We start from the raw sequence: 16,923 nt of genomic DNA on the forward strand, positions 1-16,923 counted from the left end.
AGGCTGTAAATTTTCATTCCGTGTTGCATCTACTCGATTATCATCAACTTGTTGCTGCCCTTCTTCTTCAATATCAGGTGCATCTACAACATTATCATCAGGCACAGGCACAACACTACTTGATGTTGGAAAAAAATTTATGCAAAGCACCTCTTTGTGATTCAATAAATTGTTCTTCTAATCTTTTTTATTTTCTTTTCTGAGCCCCTGACAAATGTTTCTTAGCTAACATTCTTAAATTATAACACCTAAATTAGAAGAAAAATATGAGCACATGAGTATTAGAATTTAGAATAGAATTTTGGAATACCATAAGATGCAAACTTACAATAATTATAACCTGGAGTCCTGGATGGAGGAGGAGGACGGGCGGTTCTACGGTGGATGCCTAGGCCAGTCACCGTGATGAGTTGACGAGTTCGCATATTCACTGCCGGTCACCGACGCGAACGCGATGCATGCGATCCTACCACTTCCAGGCGCCGGTGAAAGGATCTTGATCACACGATGTCGTAGCCTAGAGGAGGGGGGGGGGGTGAATAGGTTTTTCTTCAAATTTCAACACTTAACCCTGCTGACACTGCCTGGACCGGTCAGACCGGTCCACCAAACCGGTCAGACCGGTCTGATCAGGCAGACAGGCCACAACAGGGAAAAATCTTCTTCTCGAGCTTGAACCTATACAAAACTTGGAGTGTATCTTTTGCAGAGTATTTCTATCAAAATGATTAGCCCCCTGCACATAACTAGAGCACACCCAAGTAGATGGAGCGGAAGCACAATTCAAACTCAAAGACTATAATGCAAGGTATGTAAAACAAATCGAAATAAAGATGATGCAAAGGAGACACGACAATTTGTTTTACCGAAGTTCGGATTCAACCCTTGCACCCACGTGTGAATCCTAGTCTCCGTTGAGGAAGCTTATGGCGACCACAAGGTTAAGCTATCTCCTTTCTCCACTATATGATCATGCGCCCTCGTGGCACACAATCGCTGCTGCAATAAACTCGCCGCTGCTCACCACAATCTTGGGAGGTAGCCGGCGACGCCTAGCCATCTAGGAGCCAATGCTCCAAGAGTAACACATGCTTCAATCGAGTTCGCCAACGCAACCGCAAGTGGTCAAAGCTAGAAATGTTTCTCTCTTGCTCAAATGGCTATCAAGGATTGGATTCACTCAACCCGACTCAAGAATTCAACTTGAATCAAGCAACTCTCACAAAAAGATGTTGGGGAGGACTCTCCAAGTGCTCACAAGGCTTCTCAAATGTATTCTGAATAGAATATCATCAGCACCCACGAATGGGTGAAGTCATGGGGTATAAATACTCCCTCTCACGTTTAGATGCACCATGTAAATTTTTTTAAAAGGGAATCTTTTCACATTTGAAGTATTAAGCATAGATTAATTACAAAACTAATTACAAAACTAATTACAAAACTTGTTTATAAACTACAAGATAAATTTATTAAGATTAATTAATACATCATTAGCACATATTTACTGTAGTAATTATCGTAGTAATTTAGTGTCTAATTATAGTCTAATTAGACTCATTAGATTCATCTCGTAGTAATTACACGGCCGTTTTTTTTCCATTGCTCATAACTGCCGTGTGCCCTATGCTATTGAGCAAACCTAACCAAAACTGACATAACGATGCGACGGGATCGGCCTCGTTTAGAAGATCGGGGACGAGGGAACCAAAACTGTAGCACCGACGTAGTATTGTAGAAAACAGTATTAGGAACAGTACTCGAACTACTGTTCATGGTTTACTGTTTATCTACTGTTCAGCACTGTGCCATGTGATCCCATCCATCCATTCCAGATCGGACGGCTCTCGCCCCTTTCACCTCTCTCTGCAGAGGATCTCAATCCAGTGCCGAGTGCCGAGTCGTCGCTCGAAGACCGAGACAAAGACCGACACTCGCCGTCAGAAGTCGGACACTCGGACCCGGTCAAGACGCCGTTCAACAGTTTTTATGTGCAAAGCCGTCGTCACCCGTCACATCCTTTGGTCTCCTCACCACAGTGCCCATCTTCCTCCAATTCTCCGCGCCCGCCTCCTCCCATCATCTCATCGCCGAGGCGGCGAGGCCTGTGCGCCACCGTGATCAACTGATCGTCGGGTTCGTCTGCCTGCTTGCCCGCCCCGGCTGGCCGCGGGGCCTGCGAGCGTCCATGATTTCTGAATGAAAGAAGCCCATAACCTCTTCTTTGTTCAAGCAAGATGTACAGCCGTTCGAGAAAAAAAAAAAGCAAGATGTACATAGTAGACCGATTGGGCCGCACCGAGTCTGTTGGATTCAAAGCGCGGGAGATGCCACAAAAAGATGCATTCAAGAACCGGGCAGCTTTCGGGTGGCTAGCACAGCCGGTGGGCGTGCTGGCGGCGCGAGTTCAATTCTCAGAATCGCAACTCGCGTCTCTCACCAGGATTCTCCCCCAAATAAAATTTTCGTTGCCTCTCATGCGTGGAGCCACAAAAGGACTGCGACGGTGCCTCTCATGCGTGGAGCCACAAAGGGACTGCGACGCGCCCGTCGCCTACGGAGCCTTGGAGTTTCCAGTGATCTTTAGAAGAACGAAGTCTTCGTATCTGTGTGTAGTTGTAGGTCTGATTGTACACGGGTGGTGTGAGTGTGATGTGCGTGTGTAGAGTGGTGCGTGTGTATATGAACAGATGCTACAGCTGTACCCAGATAAGAGGCGTCAAAAAAGATGCATTCAAATAACTCTGAAATAAAAAAAATGCATTCTAATCTGCAAATAGGGAGCGTAATGGCCTGTTAGCATAGGTTCAGGTTATGCACTTACGTTGCCTAAAGCGTTTCATTTTTTTCACATATAAAATGGCCATGTCTTCAAGGAAGCCATTCTCATAAACAAACGGGACACATTGTATGACAACAAGAGCCTACGGTGTTCCCAAGCTGGCAAGCTACAGCTAGAATGGAAGACAGAAGGATGGGCCATCCGCCATTTTACATGTAACTGGGGAAGCACACAACAAATGACAAATGAATCAAGAATCACAGAAGCAGCTCTCGCTACATACCATGGACGCAAGCTAACCAGGCTAATGGAAAACTAGCACTACCTGCGTGGTATTATTATAACCAAGCCTTCGACTTCGCCAGAAGACAGCAAGTTCTTAGTTGATGCCCCTGACAATTCGAATACCACAATGCATTTCCGCATCAAACCTTCCTGACCTGAATGTTGTGTGTGGATTGTGATCTCCAGATTGGTTGTTTGCCACTTTGAACCAGTGCAACCTCCTCGGCATCCTTAACCATACCATGTTTCTGGAAACAAGGCCATCATATTAGGAGGTCTATCTTCCGTCCTTGCGGTTAAATAAACAGTGTACAAATAGGTGGGTTGTTAGAATTTAAAGGCGCCATTGCTTTATCATAGATCTGTAATATCTCATTCTGCTACCAACAGCAGCAGGATTCAGGTCAGGCTGCCTAGTTATACAATATTTGAATTCTACCTTCAGTTACCTGAGCAACATTACTTTGGCGCAGCATTGCACAAGATAAGGATGCAATATCACTGTATTCCAGCCCCAAAAACTTTGGTTTGAATAGCCAAATGGTAGACTGACAATAGCTATAATGAAGTCATTGCTGCTATTTTCATTCAGCCAATCATTGTCAACAAGACATAACTAGAGCTACTGGTCTTAGGACGCCCGCCCATTTGGTTGTTTGATATATTCTTGCTGGTTTTCTGTAAAAACCTGGTTGCACTAATGCACTTGCTGCTCCAGGCATATTTATTCCCATTTTTTTTCTATAAATTATAAGTTTGGCTGGCCTCTCAGCCTGTGAAGTAATGCCTCAGATGTGGCCATGTTGTATATCAAAGGTGCCAATGCCATGCACTGTTGGCCCATGTTGCAGCTGTAGGTAAACCTACTTCAAAGTTAATAATGCTAAGTTCACCTATGAGACTGTTCTAGATGTTAATATGTTACGTGCAACTGCTCCTAACATAATGTGGATAATGAATGTGTATCCTGAGGACATCATATTAAACCTGCCCTTAATCATATAACAAAAAAAAATAAACTGGTGACAAAAAGAACTACAAAAGTTGTCAATATGTCATATAAGTCATTACCAGCAAAAAAGACAAAGCATCACCAAATGTCTTCTCAGCATCATCAGAAAATTCCATTAGAACTGGACATACACCTTGGTACAAAGCCAATCGTTGTCTCACTCTCTCCCTATAAATAGACCAGCAAGAATTATTTGCTAGAAATACAGGGACTGTAAATGAAAAAACTGACTAAAGGTGAAAACATAAACCAAACGAACTAATCTCAGGCAACCTTTTTCAGAACAGGTGCCCCTGTGCAACAGCAGTTTCATACAGCAATTTCATAAGAAACTCAACTTCTAGCAACATCAAATGTCTCCTTTCCTAAATATGTATCAGCATAAAGTGTTTTGGGTGTCTACTCTCCATACTTAGTATACATCCAATTGTAGAGGTGCTATAAATAGATGGGTTCCAGCCCTCCAGGCTTCCAAGCCCACTCGATAATGAATCACAAAGGCCAATATCTAGTGTTCATTTTCGATAGGCTCCAAGAGCCTGTAAAGTCTTGAAATGTCAGTGTACTATTTGGTTTTCTACAATTCATATCTTGCATGTGAACCACAAAATTACATACATAATTTCAAATGGGTACTTGATTTCATCAGTCATCACTGAAACAAGACCAACTAGTACATGCCCACACATTAAATTGTAAAGGTTGTCCAAAAGGTTATTAACAAATTATTGGGTCGGACAAGACAGCCTAATTGATTCATGTTTCACAATTATGACATATTACAAGAAAAAAGAAATAAACAGCTAATTACCAACATTAATTATGCTCAAATATTTAACAGAATCTCTTCAATAGGCCATCATCAGTACAATTACATAAAACATGCCCTTGGAGACATTTTACTGATGAGTCATGATCATGGGATATAAAAAGCAAGCATCCTTATGAACAAAAGAATATAAAACTTACTCATCTGTAAAGGCAAAAATAGTGCCAGAGGGACGGTAGTGACTAAGCAGGATAGCCATAAATCCTGTCCTGGTGAAAACCACTATTGATGTTCCAAGAGTATTTGACATCATTGTTGCATGGTACGCGAACATTTCACTCATGTGGTTCTACATATTGAGGCATGGTTAGAAAATGGAAGGTGCTAATCAGCATGACAGGGAAAGAATGGTGTCAGACCTTGAAAACCTGACCAAGGTCAGCAGGTGTTTCCCCACCAAGAATGGTTGCTTCAGTTCTCAGGGCAACTGTGTGCATGACCTTAACAGCTTTCAAGGGAAATCTGTCAAAAACCATAAGTTTAGTTTTATATCTACTCTTATATTAAAGATAAATCAGGGTATGGAATAAGACTTGCAAATATATGTATACAAACCAAGAAGAAAAGGCCACAATATTGTTCAAGTAGCTATAATACCTAAGGAGTAAATTTCATCAGGACAAGTTTAAGGACCGGGATAAGAGCGTGGGACGAGTTTAAGAACTATTATGTGCATTTTAAGAGTACTGGGATGGGGATGAGAACTCGAGACAAGTTTAAGGACTGCCAGTGAAATTTACTCATACCTAAGTATGTCATTAAGAAATATATGTCATTAAGAGTTCAGATTTGATATACTAAGAACATAGTTAAACAGCATATCCCCTATTTTGTAGAAGTAGCACATGGGGCAAGCAACTCCCATATCCCATATTCTGTAGAAGTAAACAAAAGGGGCAAGCAACTCCATCAGTAACAGTATTTTTTTTTAATCTTTTGTATTTTTTCACTCTGTGACGAGTCGGTTAAGAGAGACCTTAAAGATTGGGATATCTCTGAGGAGGTAGCTTTGGATAGGAGCGCTTGGAGACTAGCTATCAATGTGCCTGAACCGTGACCTGTGTGTCTTTTGGGTTTCATCTCTAGCCTACCCCAACTCGCTTGGGACAAAAGGCTATGTTGTTGTTGTTGTTGTATTTTTTCACTGTCAGTTGTGATAGCATCTAGAACTATTGAAGAATGCAATAGCCAGATAACATGATGTAGCAGCGTGGAAGTATTAGTGAAACAGCTAATTGTTCATGGCACACAAAAATAAAATAATGATACACTATAACACTAGTAACGTAAGGAAAATACGGAGACATTTTTGGTCATATAATTAGCTAATAAGACCAAAAGAAAATATCTTGTTAAGAAAAAGCAAAACACACATACTTTCCATGTGCCGTTTCTCCAGAAAGCATAACTGCATCAGCACCCTCTCGAACAGCTATAGCAATGTCTGAAACTTCTGCCCGGGTGGGAGTTGGATGAACAATCATACTTTCCAGCATATTAGTAGCAACAATAACAGCCTTTCCCATGCTCCTGCACATTCTAATAATTTCTTCCTGCGTGAAGGAACATGGCATTTGAGGAAGATATAAATGTCAGTCACCTTTTTAGGACAAAGAGATAATTTTATTGATTACTTATGAGTAAGAACTAGGCACGGCAGCTTTCAAATGGGACTGTAACATATAGGCTGCATTGCCATGTATACACATGTATACACAAGTAATACAAAGTAATCCAAATTGCTGGATAGGCATTTACATGTACATTTGCTTTTCTGTGCAATAGCTTATGAGAGACATGATCAGTGACATCGTACCTGCAACAGCGGCACCTCCTCAATAGGCAGTTCAGCTCCCAGATCACCCCTGGCCACCATAGCCTACAGTGTTCAATACTAAATTAGTTCCCTCAAAATGTCAATTGAGAGCGTTCAGTGGTAAATCAATAGGTTAAGCCCTCAAAACTAAAACCAGAACAGTGAATATAGATCAGAGGAATATTCATGATTTCCCATACAACTCAAGACCATCCATGTAAAGATATAAATCTTTTGATGGCATTTCACTAAACCCAAGCATAATTATGATCAGTTCCTTACCCCATCAGACGCTGAGATAATTGAATGTAAGTTAGGAATGGAGTCTGCACTTTCGATTTTCACAGTTACATGTATGTTGGCATTGCAGCCTGAAAATAGAATAAAATGAGCTCTATCAATTATGGAACATGTGCATGATATGAAAAGTAGGATTGATAATTACTTCTCAGATAATCCTTCAGTTCATGGACAACTTGAGCATCTTTCACAAAAGAAACAGCATAGTAATCAACCTGGTTATCCACACCAAACTTTATATCATCCCAATCCTTGTCTGCATGTTTGAAACAGGTGTGTGAAACAAGAACATATTCATTAGATGCAGTAGACTAAGAAAATATTGCCGACTATTACCAGTTATTGATGGCAAGGTTGCACTCTTTCCGCGAACATTCAGGTGGCGCCTAGATTTCAGTTCACCTCCGTCAATAACTTCACATTTCACAGAATCTTCAGTTTTTGACTTGACCAAAAATGACATCATTCCTCCTGAAAATTTAAAACACATGATTCAATAAGAACATGGCAAACAATCACTAAAAACCAAAAGATACAATACACAAGAGTTAACACTGAACAGGATGTCCATGTCTGACACCCAATATGAATGAAGAACTACACAATTATGCAGAACTAAGCCAGAAGAAAGTTAATGTTTGTGAATTTCATATCAGAAAATTTGTAGTATTGACACTAGCGATGTACAACAATACCCTGACAATTTCTTATGTACAGATTACAGTCAAGCATGTCGTGAACACTGGATCAGAACATTCATACACATTTGATGAAGAATTTGTGCAGGTAAAGATCCAAATGCTCTAGGGAAGAACCACATCGCATGTAAGTGGAGAAAGTAAAAAGAATATCATTATGATGAACAAAACTAGGAAAGTTTACTGCAATTTTTGACAGAAGTTCCAACCATAAAAAAAATTGCTGGAACTACTTTAGATAAAGTGATTATTTTTGTTTTGGTATTCAGATTCCAGAGATGACGTGTGCAATCATGTGGCACCCAGCCAAATGAAAAGAAGAAAAGAGAGACAAAATATAGAATACTAGATAAGGAATATAATATCAGCATACCATCTACAAGGAGCATGTCACCCACTTCAACATCACTAACAAAGTCGTCGTAGTTCACGCTAACACATGTATCAGTCCCAACACCCCTTTTAATTGTAAATGTGAATTCTTGGCCACTTTCCAGAAATATGGGCTGAGGCAAATCTCCACTTCGAACTTCTGGACCCTGATTTGTAAATCAAGGCAACATATGAAAAATTAAATGCAGAACAAGAAAGATTCAGTTCTATTTATGATTAATATAGTGAACCGACGGCTAACAGGGGCATGAAAGACTAATAGTAAGAACTAAGAATACTGCAGAACAGCAGCTTCTTTTTCCCTTTTATTGAAACCAAAGGAAAGCAATTTCTAAGGAGGGGAACTATCTCTCTTTTTGTGATTTAGTGTCGACACCACAAAAGAGGTAATACCAACCTTCGTGTCAAGCATAATAGCAATCACATTATCTGCATGTGATGCATTATATTCCTTCACCAGATCAATAACTTTCTGATGTGATGCATGGTCTCCATGTGACATATTAAGCCGGGCCACATTCATGCCAGTCTCAGCGAGTTTCCATATCATCTCTCTGGTGTTAGTTGAGGGACCAATGGTGCACACGATCTTTGTCTTGCGCCTCACATTTGGTTTAGACCACACACCATTTGCTGTAGTTGCAAGTTGCTGGATAGCCTTAAGGTGCTGGAAGTCTGCTTCTTCCTGTCAAAATAAATATATTATTGGTATTGAAGTTTGAAATTTAAAACCATAAGGTATTAGGGTTGCATTCCCAAAGATACATTAGCGCAAGTCTATGCGCTTCCATTCTTGGTGGAAGAGGGTTCCACAACTAATTTAACAGGGGTGTCAGTGCCATTTTGGTAAACAGTAAATAAAAAACTATTAGCAAGTACCCTTCCGTCCCAAATTGTATAGGTCATGTTACCAAATTTAGATACACTAGTTTTGTCAAAACGACCTACAATTCGTTAAGGAGGGAGTAATAGGTTGTAACTTGCAACAAATCGCAAAGGCAAATGGCCAAGTTTGCAGGGTCGCACCATGATTTACACTCCACATCCTGTGTCCATGTTACGCAACGAAACAAACGGACAAACAGCTCCAGTCCAGTAGGAATGCATGGAACATGGAATAGCGAAAGGAAAATACACGCCAAAGCCTAATTGCTTTCTTCCGCATGTATGTATTGATATGAAGTGATCACGACATCCCCCGGACGATTTCGCCCTCCAAATTTCGCCGTCGCGACCACGAAGGCGACCTCAAATCCAATTTCACCATCAGGGACTCCAATTTTCACGCCCAACCGGCTCGATAGTATCTAAACATCGAAATCCCGTCCCCATCCCAATTCCACGACTCCTTGGCCAGCGCCCCCACCGGCGCGGCACAAGCGCACAAGCCAAACAACCAGTACTACGACGAGGAGGAGGAGGAGGATGAGGTGGTGGTGGTGGTGGTGGTGGTGGTGGCGCTAGTCGCTACCTTGACGGCCGCGTCGTCGTCGGGCGACACTGGTAGCACCTCGGCCTTGGCGCGCGGGGCGCGGCTTATCACGGACACCGCCTGCGTCCCGCGGCGGGCCCTCGCGGCCGCGGAGCCGCCCCACCTCTCCCTGGACGCGCACGCCCCGAGCTGCAGCCTCGGCGACGGCCGCAGCGCGTCCGCCCCAGATCCGCCGCCCAGGTGCCTGGCCGCCGCCGCCGCCGCGGCGCCCGACGCTGTCACCACCTGCGCCGCCATCCTCGAGGCTGGGCGAGAGATTTGGAGCTGGCAGAGAGGAGGCAAGTGGTCGGATGGTGGTGCCGGTGCGCGCCTCCACGGTTGCTGGGTGGTGGGTTTAAGGACGAGGCTGCTGCTGATGCGGCGGCTTTGTTTGTATCGAACGCGGGTGGGGCAGGAGGCGGGTCCCGTGCGGCAGCCGCTGCTGAGCTGGCGGTGGCGGCGTCGCCCCCGTTGCCGCCGCACGAACCTTGGAGTCTCCGCCGTGGCTTTTAGCTCGGGATTCGGAATATGCGGCGCGGTCAGTCACAGCCCAGGCCCCCCGTTCTGCACCGTCCGTCGTGACTTCGGAGTAGGAAGCGCTGGGCCTCGGCAGCTTGGGAGCAGCGGGTGATGGTGGTTGGCACGAACGAGACGCATGGTGAGCGATGTCAGGGTGCGTTTTGGCCGCCAATCGGCCAATGAGACAGGTAAATGCAGTGAGAAGTTGAGAGAACTAACGCGCCCCATCATTGGTTCACGGTGATGTTAGTGAAAGGGAAACCGTGATTTATTTTGCTGGTGACGGCAACAGCGATGTGGCTGCAGGCGCAGTAGCTGTACCCGTAGTACGTCGACACGGCGCGAGAAGTCAGCTTCAAGAACCCACGTGGTGTGCTTAGGCAAAATATGTGAAATGACCTCGCCCTCTCTCCCCCGTCTCTCGTTTCTCGCTGTGTGCAGCACGTTTCCGCAATTAGCTGGGTAATGTCAACGAACGATCAGCGACTCTGCACTTTGGAAACGGAATGCGCAGGCCGCAGGGGTAGAGCCATGGTCCCTGGACGATGAGCGGTGTGGCGTGCTTGAATGTACTGCAGATTTACAACGGGAGACTGGGAGAGTAAAGATTGGGATGAAATGAATGCATGATTTTAAGTTGGATCAATTGGAAATAAGGAGCGGTGCCCATCGCACAAGTAACAACATCGTTGATACGGTGAGGACCGGCTCACCTGCAATAGTAAGATATACAGGGATTGACATTTTCTAAGAGATGTAAGGGGATATATATATATATATATATATATATATATATATATATATATATATATATATATATATATATATATATATAATTTTAGTTCAAACACTTTCTCTTGATCAATTAATTCCTTGTAAACTTCATGTAATTCTTGTGTCAATCATTGCTCATTATTTTTCACAAAAACTCATCTAATATTATGTTGGAAATTCTGAGGAGAATGCAAATTGTATTTTGATAAGCTATTGAAACTCATTTCAAACTCAGTGAGAATATAGAATGATAAAATAATTTAGTATGAGATTATTGTCTCATCACAAGCCGTTGTAGCTGCGAGGGGTGGGTGGATGCAATTTGGCTCTTATGAATCTGACAAGCAAGTTGTTCGGTTGCGGCTCCCATTGACGATCGGTAGAATGCATTCTCTATGTTGTCCTCTGTTTCTCAATCCTTTCTCTCGTTATGTGTGAGAGCTCATGTAATCTCATTCTAGAATGCCAAGATTATGTTTTGTACTGGGCTGTGTTACTGTCGATCAATGAAATGAAGTAGGTAGGGATCCCCCCCTAATTGTTCGAAAAAAATTGTCTCATCACAAATTTATCTATATCCATACTAAAAAAAATAAAATCTCCTTTCACCCAAATCGGATCCGTCATACCACATAAATTGGACCGAGAGAGAATGGAGGAGGTACAGGCTCGTAGAAATCGCGAACTCGACGATGTTTCTGCCGAAAACGGATTATTTTTCTCACCATCGGCTATACAGCCCGTCCGTCACCACTCCCGGCACCCCGCGCGGTGCTCATGCTCCACCTCCCCTCCTCCCGCACCTCCATTCCCAAGACCCCAATCACTGCTGAGCCATCATACCAACTCTTGGTTGTCGCTCGACCGCTCGAGCACACTCCCCCCACGACAACACTGTTTAGCTGGCTTGTCAACCAGCCAGCCAATAGTGTTTTTCTCTCACACCAAATTAGCATCAGTCACCAGCCAGCCAATAGTGTTTTTCTCTCACACCAAATTAGCATCAGTCCCCAGCCAACAGCAAGCCAGCAATATTTTTTTTACAACAAATCAGCATCAGCTGCCAGCCACGGCCAGCTGAATAGAACCGCCCCGAGGCTGCAGGCACCCATGGCGGTGCGATGACGACTGCACCCGTTGAGTGCATATGGGCACACCGCCGCGTCCTTGAGGTTGGTGTCATCTTTCTGCGCATTTTTGAGTGTTGTGCACCATTAAATCGAGCCCCCTTGTTACCAGACTCATTCCATGAGAGGCGATCCAAGAATGGTGACGGGGGTGTAAACCCGGGATCCCCAGCGGGCCCGACTTGTATAAAGGGAAGCCCAGAAGTTTCACTGGGCCAAGAACAAAACGGCCCACCAAGCCGTGTGGGGAGCTGCTTTCGCTCCTAAGCCAACGGATCCGGGAGCACGACCTCCCGGGACACGTGGCGGCCCCCCGACCTAGCGCCCCGGGTTAGAGCCATGCCGGTGACCCGGGACGTGCGCTCCAAGAACGCCGCGCCTCCTGACAGGCGTGCCGGCCAAAATAGGCTCTGTGCAGGCTCCAAGACGCCAGCTCTCCTTATCTTGCAGCAAGGGCTTAGCCAGCAGGACTTCCTGACAAGGGGACAGCGCCGCTTGCGCGGGCCCCGCGACACAACGGGAGGGGGCGCCCACAGATGCTGCCTCCCCTCGCCGTAATGATGGTTGCCTCTGCGCACCATTTCATTACACCAGCGAGTGTGACCGGACGCCCCCAACCAGACCTCGGTAAGACACCCCTCACCGGGCGCGTCGTCCGGTTGATAGGAGCTACGCAGGGTGGTGTGAGATAGCCCCGCGAGCAAGGAAAGTAGGCTCCGGCGGACAAGACCGGAGGAGACCCCCGAGAGACCATCCGAGTGGTCGCGCCGTCCCGACTGAGCTAGGATGGGACAGCACCAGGGGAACGCGTTGCCCAAGAAGATCGCCAGGATCATCCCTTGCCCCAGAAGATCGCCAGGATCAAACCTGCCCACTCCCGACTGACTGAGTGGGCCCCGACGACTGACAAGAATGAAGGACGCCCCAACGGTGCCAGGACACAATGCTAGATATATGTAAATTGGGGCCCACCTTGAACTATAAAAGAAAAATCTCCCCACATAGGAAAGGGTTGGACTCCTAGAGGTTCAACACTGCTTGACCAGCTTGTAAGCTCCCCTCTGAACTTTGAGCACCAGAGGCTCGAGAGCAATAGGGCGAGAACACCACCCCCCATATTGGACGTAGGGTACATTCGGCCCGAACCAGTCTAAATCCTCGAGTCTCTGTGTGCTAGACCATATCCAATCAAGCGCACAACAAATGAGCAATCGAGTAGTTTTGTAGTCGCCCATTTCCCGCAGCGACAGTTTTGGCGCTATCCGTGGGGAGCGCTTTGTGCGTTCACTGCTTCGGCGATCGGATGGTTTCGATCACCCCATTCACCGCTCAGGCGGCGAGCCGCGGCGAGACGATCCGTTTTGGCTCCCTGGAGTCTCCCATGATCCCCCGCGATGGATTGTGGGCGCCTCCACCGTTCCCGCCTTCGCAGACCTTCTAGTTCGGAAGCCTGGAGTTCGTCACCGACCAACTCGGTGCACTATGCCTCCACGAGGAGGAAGCCGCTCTGGCAGCCATAGAGGAGCCTCCTCCGCCTCCTAAGCCTCATAATATGAGGCGTCGGCGATCAGTTCGCTGGCGCATCAAGAAGCGTAGGCCATCACAGCCAACCCGTGCGGTACTCCGCCGCATCGCGCTCATGATGGCCTCTAACCCCACCATCGAGGATGTCAGCCTTGTCCTCTTCTCTCTGGCCAATGTCTCTCGAAAGCTCGCGGGTGGACCTCCGCTCCCGACACCCCGCTCGTTCTCAGAGCGACTCCCATTCGGCCTACACAACGCCGCGAGCGTCTACGCTCGGGAGGTGCATAAGGCTGCCCAAGGGTTCCAGCCCGCGTCACAGTTTGTGGGCATGACGGAGAGCTACCCCGACTCTGTCCACGACCTCCTGTGCTTCAAGGATCCCCTGAGTGATTCCTCAAGCACAGGGAACAACCACCTGGAGGGGACAACCGCGTCGCCGTGCATGTGCGCCTTGACCGACGGCGAACCACCACCGGAGGTGGTGCCATCCGAGCAGAAGCACACCCCGGCGGACCACCGCGAGCACGCACTCGCCAACGCGCAGGCCCACGGCGAAGATCTCCGCCATCGCCAACAGACGCCTCCGCTTGTGGAACAGCCTCCGCGAGCCCCCTCCGGGTCAAAAGGGATAAACCCCGCGGGTTCCGCACGTCAGCGTGCACGCAGGGTCAACCACGACATCGTCATCGACGCCCGCATGCAACTCTCGCAAGAGTTCCCTGCCCCCAGAACATTGCAGTAGCCGCGATCCTCCTGCAGACGCTGCCAGAGCCAGAGGACCCAGCCCAAAGGGACCTTCACCGCCAGGTGAGAAATTTGGTTGAACTCGCCGCCGTCCAGCAGGCGTAGAGCTCCTCGCTACACCGCCGGCAGGCCACCGCCTCGTGTCCCGCTGGCGGCGCGAGCCACGGTGGGCGGGAGCCATCCAAAGTGCAGCGCCCCCCACCTGCACGGCAGGCCAACGTGGGCGGCGCACCAGCCCCAGCGGCGGCGTCCGCTCCTCTCCCGCCGAGGCCACCGATTCACGACCGCGTCGGTCCCAACTACGATGCACGCAGCGTGATCCAAGGCCGGCAGCAGGCGAGGCACCATGCCGACGTCGACCGCGCGGCCGCTCGGCAGAAGATGCGCGAGCATACACGCTGTTGGCATTTGTTGACGCAAACAGATAAATCCGCAAGCGAATGGATGCTGCTGTAGCTTTCACCCAAGAGTATTCCAGGGTATCATATTTATCCTCAGGGAAGCAATGGTTAAAGAAGTTGATAAATAGCCATCACGTAAATGCTAGCTGGTATCCCGACTAGACTAATATGGGGTACAAGTTGGAATAGGAGTTTTGGATAAGTGACACACACAGGAGAACACCATGATATGATAGCAGAGCAGACAAGCAAAGCTAGGAGGTCAACGAGAGAGGTCAAGGTTCCAATTTACTTCTCCAAAACTGCGGTTCTTCTCTAATTCACACCAAAGGGGTTAACTAAGCAAAGGTCAAACAAAGCGATCACACCTTGGCACATCGGGGCGACGGTACCTTTCCGATCCTCGACAAGACTGGGAAGGGGTGATCGGGGTCAGGCCGCCAATAGCCCTACGAAACACCAACCCGAACGTGATGGAATACAAAGGCCTGGTCGGAGCTGTCACATCTAGGGCTGCCACAACTATCCGTGGGGTTGGGCGCAACCTCAGGTAACCGATAGTATAGACACCACGTCTACACTATCGATTACTACTCTAGCCACAATTGACAACAAGAGCATTCGGTCCAACGGAGATCCCGTGCCGAAATGTAAACACTACACTTAACCATGCTTAACTAACGCACTAAGGTATGAAAGAAATAACCATGAAGGCATTTCAGTAAATAGAGAAGAATACGATAAAGCACTTGAGTCTTACAAAGGGGCCGAGACAAGATTTGCCAGACCGCCGAGGGCTCCATCGAAACCTTGCACTACTCTACCTAACTCCCAACTCCAACTAGTACTACTCTACTACATCTTGGAATGGTGGTGTTGCTCCTTGGTGGTGCATGTTGGAGTGGAGGTGTGGGTGTCTTTTTATAGCTCTTCCAAGGCAGTGCTGAAGCTAGCACATGCACTTCATGCAAGTAGGTCGGCTGCTTAGCTTCCACACGAAAGATGGGCTCGAGGCATGAAAAAGTGAGGCCGACCGGCCTCCCCTAAGCCAGCTGGCCCGGGATCTCTGCCAAATCTGCACCGCCTTTTCGTGGATGCTCTTGATCACTCCTGGAGGTCGGTAGTGGTTGCGTCGGGTTGAGGCATGACAATTAGTAGGCCGGCCGGCCTCTCTTAGGCCGGCCGGCCTCTCCTAGGCCGGCCGGCTGAAGCGTCCCCTCATAAGTGGTGACTCAAATGTGATATAAATATCAATCCCAGGAGGCTGATAACACATTTATTACATCAGATGGTACATTACCGTACAGCTCTACGCGGTAATGGGCAATGAAGCACCCCTATCGCGAGGATAACAACTAAAACCGAAACAAGAATGTTAACTACGAAGAGGTCATCAGAGTCTTGCGCCGTACGAAGCTTCCTGCGGGTGACCCTATCCGCAGGCAAGGTTGGGTGCAGAATGGAACCCCTACTCAACGTCCTCGGGAATAAAGTCTGGGTCTTCCTCTGTAAAAATTAAGAGAGGGTGAGTACAACGTACGTGTGGTTGGACTTGCTGCGAGGGTGAGTACAACGTACGCAGCAAGTCCAACCACACCCACGGAGGGGGTATAAACAGAATACATGAACATGATAAATCAAGGATAAGGCTAGGGTTTGATTTGCGAAAAGCTAATTTTTATGCATGGGTTTATTTGGAAACCGTATTTTTCTTAAAACAATATTTTTATAGCCAGTGGGGTTGATCCACACAGGATTCAAGATTTTAAAAGTTGCTACCGGACTCCTCATCCACCGTAGCACACGGCACTGCTGCCAGACACTCTTCCAAAACAACTCACGCCAATCCATCCATCCCCAGAAGAAACGCTAGTCATGTGAACAAACCGTAACCCGCTCAATACCGTGAGCACGGCTATTTGAATAGGTTTCAACTCTGTAGAGGTGTGCAACTCTACCCACAAGCGGGGCACCACAGCACGATCACCTTAGTGTCGGTGCAGATCCTAACAAATGCTCGCGGTACTGCTCGTCGACGGGTTCTTCCTCGTCCACACCGTGATCTACGGCACACACAAACAAGCACACAATAAAGAAAAAGAAATAAAGGTTTTATCATTGAGCTCGAATCGCAGCCAAAATTATGTGAGAAATGGTGTGGTAAAGTTTCGGGGCAAACGAAGAATTTTTGGCGCATGAAATGATAAGTTAGTGGTAAGTTTAGGGGCTAATCCGGGGTCCAGGGGCG

General features: G+C 47.0%; 1 protein-coding gene across 1 annotated transcript; it reads right to left on the reverse strand.

Annotated features, from left to right (window-relative positions):
* Positions 1-2,812: 2,812 nt before the first annotated feature.
* LOC120673658 (plastidial pyruvate kinase 2-like) lies at positions 2,813-9,909 on the reverse strand. Its single transcript, XM_039954608.1, has 12 exons — positions 9,587-9,909; positions 8,513-8,800; positions 8,096-8,261; positions 7,361-7,495; positions 7,170-7,280; positions 7,007-7,095; positions 6,725-6,787; positions 6,286-6,461; positions 5,268-5,370; positions 5,049-5,197; positions 4,139-4,247; positions 2,813-3,315 (listed from the first exon to the last, which is right to left on the reverse strand). The coding sequence occupies exons 1-12, from the start codon at positions 9,842-9,844 to the stop codon at positions 3,208-3,210; spliced, it is 1,755 nt and encodes a 584-aa protein (XP_039810542.1). The 5' UTR covers positions 9,845-9,909; the 3' UTR covers positions 2,813-3,207.
* Between the last annotated feature and the right edge of the window lie 7,014 nt (positions 9,910-16,923).

Source organism: Panicum virgatum, chromosome 5N (genome assembly GCF_016808335.1).
Source record: "Panicum virgatum strain AP13 chromosome 5N, P.virgatum_v5, whole genome shotgun sequence".
Classification (NCBI taxonomy): Eukaryota; Viridiplantae; Streptophyta; class Magnoliopsida; order Poales; family Poaceae; genus Panicum; species Panicum virgatum.